Source organism: Oratosquilla oratoria, chromosome 22 (genome assembly GCF_046742065.1).
Source record: "Oratosquilla oratoria isolate Oo_2021 chromosome 22, ASM4674206v1, whole genome shotgun sequence".
NCBI lineage: Eukaryota > Metazoa > Arthropoda > Malacostraca > Stomatopoda > Squillidae > Oratosquilla > Oratosquilla oratoria.
The window spans coordinates 48,715,605-48,725,987 of record NC_134798.1 but is presented as its reverse complement, the minus strand read 5'-3'; the positions used below and the strand labels follow the sequence as shown (position 1 = coordinate 48,725,987).

At 43.8% G+C, this 10,383-nt stretch overlaps 1 protein-coding gene across 6 annotated transcripts in view; it reads right to left on the bottom strand.

Annotated features, from left to right (window-relative positions):
- The window catches only part of LOC143037551 (sodium- and chloride-dependent transporter XTRP3), a 201,063-nt gene extending 191,037 nt beyond the window's left edge, over positions 1 to 10,026 (bottom strand). For 5 of the 6 annotated variants that reach the window (XR_012967478.1, XM_076205971.1, XM_076205972.1 and 2 more), the window contains exon 1: positions 9,615 to 10,026. Coding sequence is in view for 5 of the 6 variants with exons in the window: in XM_076205971.1 (XP_076062086.1) it covers positions 9,615 to 9,855 (241 nt within the window). In the remaining variant the exon portion in view is untranslated. The remainder of the gene's footprint in view (positions 1 to 9,614) is intronic. The other variant, XM_076205970.1, reaches the window with a different exon arrangement.
- Positions 10,027 to 10,383: the final 357 nt, after the last annotated feature.

Genomic DNA, 10,383 nt, shown 5'->3' with positions numbered 1-10,383 from the left:
AAGAAATTCTTTGTGAGAAGAGCATTACAACATGTTTTACACTTGAACAACACAGGATCCAGCACACAAGTCAAAGGCGTCACCTCTATTGCACGTATCCAAAAGAGCCAAAGTCCGCATCTCGTAGCCGTACAATGCTCTAGTCTCTGATACAACGTCAGTCTCTAGGTTCTAGAGTCTCTGACGTCTAGAAACGCTTAGAATGGGGTTGGAGGGGAGATGTGGTGGACCGGTGGTTATAGTAATCGGCTCATGTTCAGACATCTCTCTCTCTCTCTCTCTCTCTCTCTCTCTCTCTCTCTCTCTCTCTCTCTCTCTCTCTCTCTCTCTCTCTCTCTCTCTCTCTCTCTTGTCTCATAGGAACTGATTTACCCTTGTACCTTCCCTAGGATCCTCATCTAAATAATAGAACAAATCAACAAATAGAATTGATAGATAAACAGATTAATAGGTACATAAATGAATAATAAATTAAATAAACAAATACATAAACGAATGAATGAATAAATGAATGAATGAATAAATGAATTAATGAAAGAATGAATGAATAGATAAATGAATAAATAAATTAGTTAATTAGTTAATTAATACATGAATAAATAAACAAACAAATAAATAAAAAATGAATAAATAAAATAGATTATATAATAGCTGATGATGGCCAGTCCTTCTTTGGTTGCCATTTTGACTTTTTTTTCAAATTTACGGAGTACATTCCCCTGTAGAAGCGAGAGTGCACCTGCACTGAGGACTCGAACCCAGGACCTCGAGGTCACCAGTCGAGCTGGTTCACCGCTACTCTCATCCACCCTAATTGACATAATGCACAAGTCAATGACGCTGCGTTTCCACAAGAAACTGCCATGACTCTAGTGTTACTAAGGGGGCGTAGTCTTAGGGGGGAAGGGGGGGTTCAGGGAGGGTGTGGGGGGATCCTGGGGGCTTAGGGGGGGAGGTGAGGGACCTTAGGGGATCTGGTATGGGGGGTATGATACTTTTGTTGAATATTTGCTCTCCCTTCCCCCCTACCCCTATCTCCCAAATTACCCCCCCCCTCCATCTTCACCCCTTCACCCATCCTCCCTAAGTAAGGTCAGAATCTATGATGGACCTTAGAAAGATAAATTAGACATTTTTTTGGTCCTCTTAGAAGAAAAATTGGACCTGTTTTGGACCCCATGGAGAGCTTGGACCTATGTTGGCCCTCTTGAAGAGATTTTGGACCTTAGAAAGATAAATTGGACAATTCTTGTTTGGTTCTCTAAGAAGAAAAAATGGACCCGTCTTGGACCCCAGAGAGAACTTGGACCGCTTGAAGAAAGGTTGGACTAGCCTTAGGGGTCCCCTATTTGGCCCCCTAGACTTTGGGGGTTCCCTGCTTATGGAAACCAGGCTGATGCAACGTCTGGGCCCCGGGCACAATGCAGCAGGAGACATTATTGCAACAATTGTTGCAGACTTGTGCAACTGACGTGTGACAATCCGTTACACAATGCACAAGCAGCTCACGTAAGGAGTTCAAACAGACCCCTTCTCTCCCCCCCTCCCCCTCTCCCCCTCTCCCCCTCTCCCACCCTCTCCCCCTTCCCACACCCTCTAAGCCTAAAGTGCTTGCGCAGCACAAGGCTAGCAAACAGAAATTCATGAGACGGATTCCTTACTCAACCAGACGTCAACAATCAGCATTGTCCAGATATAAAAGAAAGCTTTTTCTGTCACTGATAACGATCAAAGTATGGCCGCCTAGTTTATAAGTGTGTGTGTGTGTGTGTGTGTGTGTGTGTGTGTGTGTGTGTGTGTGTGTGTGTGTGTGTGTGTGTGTGTGTGTGTGTGTGTGTGTGTGTGTGTGTGTGTGTGTGTGTGTGTCCGAGCCCCACGTAAAAGAGAGAGAGAGAGAGAGAGAGAGAGAGAGAGAGAGAGAGAGAGAGAGAGAGAGAGAGAGAGAGAGAGATAGGTGGGGACCCAACAGGAGTCCTTACGGGACTCCGCGTGTGCCCCGTACATGGGCATTGCTTCATGGCATACCACGACTCTAAACAATGCATTGCAACAGGGACCCCCCCAGCGGAGGTCTAAAGACGCGCAACAAGAATGCCAACAACGATAACATACCATAATAAGGCCCTTCAATAACACACAGACTGTTTACATAATGCATGGCGAGAACCACTGAGACTAACAACAAACACTAGTCAATGAGACAAGAATACTAGGCAGCCCCCCCTTCCCACTCCCCCTCTTCCCCCTCCCCCCTTCCTTCTCCCCCTCCCCTTTCAGTACTGAAGGGATTACAAGGCATTTCGAATGTAATTGGCCTTATTACTGAAAGAAGCAATTTCATTGGTGGATTGCAGCGTTGACAAGCCCGCCCCTGTGTGTGTGTGTGTGTGTGTGTGTGTGTGTGTGTGTGTGTGTGTGTGTGTGTGTGTGTGTGTGTGTGTGTGTGTGTGTGTGTGTGTGTGTGTGTGTGAGTGTGTGCGTGCGTACTTGTGTGTGTGTGTGTGTATACTATAAGAAATCTCATAAAGATAAACATAAAATATTTTACACCCTCTGTACCGAAAGCCGAAAAAACAATAATAATCACGATAAGATAGATAAGTTAAATGTAAAAGGAATGGTGACAGAACTTTGGTCATGCATCGTGCATGCTTCCCCCTCCCCTGGTATCCCCCCCCTCTTTCTCCCCACTTCCCCCCCCCTCAGACCCCCTCTAACTGCAGACGACGCGACAAGATCGTATGACTTCAAAGCATGCAAGCGACTTCCAAGGGAATTGTACTGCGGACATACGCCTGCGTGACAAATCAATGCAAACACATTTCAAGTACCTTCTTGAATACATAAGTTAACTTACGACCAACGTCATTTTTGTCAAGACGTAATCGTATTTAACATTATTGAACAGTCAATATGTTTCTGCACGGATTAGATAACTTACGACCAAAGTCATTTTTGTTAAGAGGTTATCGTGCTTAACAATGTTGAACAGTCAATATGTTTCTGCACGCATTAGGTAACTTACGACCAAAGTCCTTTTTATCATGAGGTAATTGTATTTAACAATATTGATCAGTTAATATGTTTCTGCACACATTAGGTAATTTACGACCAAAGCACTTTTTGTCAATAGATTCGTATTAATGAAAAAAATATGTTTCTATATATTTGTGATATATTATGTGTGTGTCAGGATTGAGTGTCCTTTAATTAGAATAAAACATTTACATTACGTCACTGTAACCAATGTGCAATGCTGGCTCTATGTTGATTTTTTTTTTTTTTTTTTAATTGTTATGGATTCAATTGGTCAATTGACTGCAACGATATTTTCATTATTAAATCCCCCAAAATATCAAATCAACTTTCTGATTCATGAATAAACATTTATTGATCAATTAATTGAAATTAAAGTAATACCAATTTCGGAAATACTATTAAACTCTTAAACTAGAATATTATTTAGAATATTCTAAAAGAATATCTATATTTTTCCCTACTTGATCGAACGAAATATCATTCAATATAAAACACATTTCAATAAATATGGGACGAAGGGCATTTTTAATTATTTATTTATTTTAATTGTAGTTTGTCTAATCCTTTTCCTTTTACATATCTTGTACTTTATTTTTATTTTTTAGTTTGTATTTTTAACTTTATTTCTTTAAGCACCTTTGCAACCATTCTTGTGAACGATGCATTTGTTATGCGATCACTTTCATTTGCACAAAGTAAGTCTTTCATTTGTTTTTTCGATCACATTTACATATATTTATCTCAAATTGTCGAAGATTTTTCAGACAACAAAAACGACCCGCAGCCCTTAATGAATAAAAAAAAAAACTCATTGAAATATAACGTAAATTTAATTAAGTATAAAATCATTGTACAACAATGAAGAAATTCTGGAAGACGAAAAGGCTGGATTGTCGAAAACAAACATTGTCGAAGTTCAAAGTCGAAGAAGAAGAAGAAGAAGAAGAAGTCTGGAGAACAACACGAAAAGTAAATATTTCCCCATTTCCTTCCTTCCAGTCCTCTTTCCCTTCCTTCTTTCCCTCCTTCCTTCCAGTCCTCTCTCCCTTCCTTCTTTCCAGTCCTCTCTCCCTTCCTTCTTTCCCTCCTTCCTTCCAGTCCTCTCTCCCTTCCTTCTTTCCCTCCTTCCTTCCAGTCCTCTCTCCCTTCCTTCTTTCCAGTCCTCTCTCCCTTCCTTCTTTCCCTCCTTCCTTCCAGTCCTCTCTCCCTTCCTTCTTTCCCTCCTTCCTTCCAGTCCTCTCTCCCTTCCTTCTTTCCCTCCTTCCCTCCAGTCCTCTCTTCCTTACTTCTTTCCAGTCCTCTCTCCCTTCCTTCTTTCCCTCCTTCATTCCAGTCCTCTCTTCCTTCCTTCTTTCCAGTCCTCTCTCCCTTCCTTCTTTCCCTCCTTCCTTCCAGTCCTCTCTCCCTTCCTTCTTTCCCTCCTTCCTTCCAGTCCTCTCTCCCTTCCTTCTTTCCAGTTCTCTCTCCCTGCCTTCTTCTCTTCCTTCCAGAACTAAAGAAATCTACTTAATCAACCAATCTGATACATAACAGCTCTCTCTCTCTCTCTCTCTCTCTCTCTCTCTCTCTCTCTCTCTCTCTCTCTCTCTCTCTCTCTCTCACTCTCTCTCTCTCTCTCTCTCTCTCTCTCTCTCTCTCACTCTCTCTCTCTCTCTCTCTCTCTCTCTCTCTCTCTCTCTCTCTCTCTCTCTCTCTCTCTCTCTCTCTCTCTCTCTCTCTCTCTCTCTCTCTCTCCGCCTCTGGATTGATGGTGGCACACTGCCAAGGTTGATATTGATTACACAGGGGAGTGGAGGAGGCGGCACAAGGTTCTACAGTAGTGTGCGTCAACCCTAAGGGTGTGGACGGGTTTCCCCCTCTCAGCTGAATAAAATCGCAAGACGGGAGGCAACATAAACACTACATTCGTAAAATTCACCAACAGGGCTCCTGTCTCAAGGTCCCATTTCACTGGGACACACTCTTCTGAACAAAACTAGACCCCGCCAGAATATAAACACTTGTGGAACGAGTAGTACAAATGTCTACAAACTTTTGAAAGCACTGTAACGGTTTTATTTGCTACACGTTGCGTGCTACTTGCGCGTTTCGCCATGCAAGTTAACTGTCACATAATCTATATGCATTCACTGCCTTGACGGAGTTGTAGAAGAAAGGAAAAATTAATCCCTGTCTATTTTGGTTTCAGTCTAGTTTCGTATCACGTTTTGTTTACTTGCAGATTTTTTTTCTTTTTTCTTTTTCAATTAACAAATTTTCAAAATGAGCTGGCGTGTCAATTTTATCACGTGCCAAGCCCCAACCTAGTATGTGTGTGTGTGTGTGTGTGTGTGTGTGTGTGTGTGTGTGTGTGTGTGTGTGTGTGTGTGTGTGTGTGTGTGTGTGTGTGTGTGTGTGTGTGTGTGTGTGTGTGTGTGTGTGTGTGTGTGTGTGTGTGTGTGTGTGTGTGTGTGTGTGTGTGTGTGTGTGTGTCTGTGTGTGTCTGTGTGTGTGTGTGTGTGTGTGTGTGTGTGTGTGTGTGTGTGTGTGTGTGTGTGTGTGTGTGTATGTGTGTGTGTGTGTGTGTGTGTGTGTGTGTGTGTGTGTGTGTATGTGTGTGTGTGTGTGTGTGTGTGTGTGTGTGTGTGTGTGTGTGTGTGTGTGTGTGTGTGTGTGTGTGTGTGTGTGTGTGTGTCTGTGTGTGTGTGTGTGTGTGTGTGTGTGTGTGTGTGTGTGTGTGTGTGTGTGTGTGTGTGTGTGTGTGTGTGTGTGTCTGTGTGTGTGTGTGTGTGTGTGTGTGTGTGTGTGTGTGTGTGTGTGTGTGTGTGTGTGTGTGTGTGTGTGTGTCTGTGTGTGTCTGTGTGTGTGTGTATGTGTGTGTGTGTGTGTGTGTGTGTGTGTGTGTGTGTGTGTGTGTGTGTGTGTGTGTGTGTGTGTGTGTGTGTGTGTGTGTGTGTGTGTGTGTGTGTGTGTGTGTGTGTGTGTGTGTGTGTGTGTGTGTGTGTGTGTGTGTGTGTGTGTGTGTGTGTGTGTGTGTGTGTGTGTGTGTGTGTAAGCGCCCGCACGTGCGTATAATTTTAGTAATTAGGCTTAATACACAATATCTCGCTTATAAAACACAAAAATTAATAAAAAAAAATCTCGACCAGCCCTCTGGATGCCGTCAAGCGATTCTATTAACCTAAAAGGAAACTATTCTTATGTGTCTTGAATTATCTAATTAATTCATAACCAATCTTTAAGTAACTTTTTCATTTTTATCTTTTATCCTTGCTATCACCACTCAACTTGTTCAGTCGATTCTCATTTCAGATATTGACTCGGAATTTTAGTTACACCCCTACGGACCGGGGTCACGTAGTATTGTTATATGACTGGAGACTAATCTCTACTCAAAAATATATATATATATATATATATATATATATATATATATATATATATAATCTCTTCATTCCACGTCGATGAATCCAGCTCTTCAATGCAACAATTTCTCCCAAGGATAGAAGCGCTGGTTATTATTGACAAAATATTAGATTTCAGTTGATGGCTTCCCCCCATCAGCCTCCCCATCCCCCTCCCCCCATCCCCACCCAAACAACCAATCTCTAGACAATGTCATTCTTTGTATATATTATTCTGGTTAGGTACAGGATAGTTTTATGACCCAGGGAGTGAGGAGCGGGGAGGGGGAGGGGGAGGTGAGGGGGAGTGGGGGGAGGAAGGGCAAACCTTTACAAGAGAAACTTGTCTTAAAACATTCTCCTACGTTTAACAGCTCATTCCCCCAAAACCTCACTTCTGATCTTGGGAAAAAAAAATCTTATAACCAACGTTTCGACCAAGTCAAGCGAACCATCAACAGATGAAGACTCAACGTGTCGGATCTGACACGAGGAACGCTGGTGTAGTGTCCTCCATGTACAGTTAAGGACTAAAGCTTGCATGCTCGAGTCGTGACGCCACAAACAGGTGGTAGTTTGACGTCAGGATCGTTAGTCACTCAGTCATAAATAAGAACACTTATCAAAGATGGTGTAGAAAGATGATGCGCTGAAGTAATTTTAGTATACGATAATACCCTGCCACCTCATTGTGTATATATGTGTGTGTGTGGGGTGTATGTGTGTATGTGGGGTGTATGTGCGTGTGTACGTGTGTGTGTAAAATTGTAATATATATGAAATAAGCTACATTCGTGGGGTTTCCTGTTTCTTATATATATATATATATATATATATATATATATATATGTATATATATATATAATACATATATATGTATATCCATATATATATATATATATATATATATATATATATATATAATATATTTTTATATATATATATATATATATATATATATATATATATATATATATATATATATATATATATATATATATATATTCCATTCCTTTGCTTAAGAGGAACAGTAACAGTTTGTAGTATCAGTGAAAGTTTTTATCAAACCTGCAGAGTGGCTCGAACTCGGGGTTTCAAGCGTGGGAGCCCGAGGCGATAACCACTGCACAAGTCGTGTGTGTGTGTGTGTGTGTGTGTGTGTGTGTGTGTGTGTGTGTGTGTGTGTGTGTGTGTGTGTGTGTGTGTGTGTGTGTGTGTGTGTGTGTGTGTGTGTGTGTGTGTGTGTGTGTGTGTGTGTGTGTGTGTGTGTGTGTGTGTGTGCGCGTTCATGTGTGTGTCACGTGGAATGAGAAAGTCAATATATATAAATCCAATACTTATTTTTCAAACACTCCTATCACATGTCTCAATTTCTTGTGATTTCATGTATGTACGTACTTACTCTTCTCGTTCTTTTGTGTCATTTTACTCTTTTGTCCTCCCCCCACACACACGCCATTTCTCTTCTTTTATCTAAATTTGTACTCATCGCTTTTTTTTATATACTACAATAGATCAAGTCCCTAGTACCTCTGAAAATATACAGTTTCATTGTGTTTGAAGAGCTGAGCATCTTGACTTCTGTTATATTTTTTCATCTTTATCTTGGATACTGTGTGTGTGTGTGTGTGTGTGTGTGTGTGTGTGTGTGTGTGTGTGTGTGTGTGTGTGTGTGTGTGTGTGTGTGTGTGTGTGTGTGTGTGTGTGTGTGTGTGTGTGTGTGTGTGTGTGTGTGTGTGTGTGTGTTGAGCAAACTCATACGTGCTTTTAGACGAGCTCAACAGATTTCCTCATAACCGTGTATTTCTTTCCTCGGAAGTGTGTGTCCGCTCATGTTTTAGTTAATTGGGCAACGGATGAAGATTAGTGCACATGTATGTGTGTGTGTGTGTGTGTGTGTGTGTGTGTGTGTGTGTGTGTGTGTGTGTGTGTGTGTGTGTGTGTGTGTGTGTGTGTGTGTGTGTGTGTGTGTGTGTGTGTGTGTGTGTGTTTGCGCGCGTGTGTGCGTGTGTGTGTACGTAGCCGCTTTCGGTAAACAAACCTTTCGGTAATGGTACATGTTAGCGAGGCGTCTCAACAGTCTCTCTAACCCAAAGAATACTCCCCAAGTTTCTCTTGTCTTCTTTTCGAGACCAAACCCAACAGATGCTTGAACATGTGTTCGTCGCACATGTCAGAGCAAGCCACATGCGGACACATGTGTCTCATTACTTTTCGTATGCCTCTTTCGTAAAACCAGCGTGTATTCGTGGTTTTCGTACATAAGGTGTTTCCAGAATCCCTAGGATATGTCTTGGTATTGAACACCACGAGTTCGCTCGGGGTACGTGTTCAGTGTGGCCTTAGGTGGCTTGTACACACGAGGTGTGCTTGCCACAAGCTGTCTATGCACTTGTGACGTGTACTTATATGTAGTGTGGGAGGTTCTTGTGGGCTTGCGTGGAGTATGAGTGTCTGTGTGCGTGCGTGCGTGCGTGCGTGCGTGTGTGTGTGTGTGTGTGTGTGTGTGTGTGTGTGTGTGTGTGTGTGTGTGTGTGTGTGTGTGTGTGTGTGTGTGTGTGTGTGTGTGTGTGTGTGTGTGTGTGTGTTTTTGTATGTGTTTCGCGCGTCCATACGGCAAGCACGGGCGTTGTCCAAGCAAAGATTCGTGTCTTCATGTTCTTTCGAACTCTGGTGTCACAGCACTGACTTGGCACCGTGCCAGAAGTCCTTTGGCACTGGCAGTAGACATGCAGACAGGCAGACAGGCAGACATGCAGGCAGGTTGCCTGGCATGGCAGACTATCTGCCTGAAGGTACCTCAACCCCCTTCCCCCCATCCCCTGAAAACTTGATCCTTGAGGCAACAGACCTGCACGGGAAATCTACTTCTGCTGACAACAACACGACGACGATGACGACACAACGAAAATGATGATGATGATGATGATGATGATGATGATGATGATGATGATGATGATGACGATGACGATGACGATGACGATGACGATGACGATGACGATGACGATGACGATAACGATGACGATGATGACAATGACGATGACATCGACGACGACGACGACGAGGACGATGAAAATGATGATGATGACGATGCAACAGCAACGCCGGCGTACATGTGGTCCGACCAGCAGAAAGCATGCCTGCTCGTCTCTCTCTCTCTCTCTCTCTCTCTCTCTCTCTCTCTCTACTTACCTCCACCGTTCTTCTGCATCAGGTAGGGGAACCTCCAAACGTTGCCCAGGCCGACGGACAGGGAGATGCAGGAGAGCATAAACTGGAGCTTAGAACCCCATGCGGCCCTTTCCTCGGCCACCGGCACTTCGAGGGTGACCGTCCCTTCTTCGTCCTGTTTGAGGGGCGAAAATTCGACAACACCATCATCGGCCTCCTCCAGATTGACCGGTCTGGCTAGATGCGGCCGTTTCGAGTCCATGGTCGCAACGGGGGAACACTACACACAGGTACCAACGCTCCACAGGGGCTCTCTACAACACGTCCTGGAAGGCTGGAGTCTACTGGACCGATCCTTGTGTTACTGGAAGAGAATGCCACTCCGCGGGTTTCGTCCTTCCTCAACGGCGTCAGCACACGCACTGTCCGCGCACAAGTCGTTCGCTCGCTCCCTCACTCACCCCACAGACCCCCTTTTTCCCCCCCTCACCCTCCCCTCCCCTCCCCTCCCCCTCACCCTCCCCCCCGGCACAACTCGCACATCCCCCTACCTGCCTGCCTGCCTCTCCCTCCCTCCCTTTTTCCTCCCCTCCCCTTCCCTAACCCCCTCCTGCCCAACTTCCCCCTATCACCCTCTTCTGTTCTCTTCTCTTCTCTTCTCTTCTCTCCTCTTCTCTTCTCTTCTCTTCTCTCCTCTTCTCTTCTCTCCTCTCCTCTTCTCTTCTCTCCTCTTCTCTTCTCTTCTCTTCTCTTCTCTTCTCTTCTCTCCTCTTCTCTTCTCTTCTCTTCT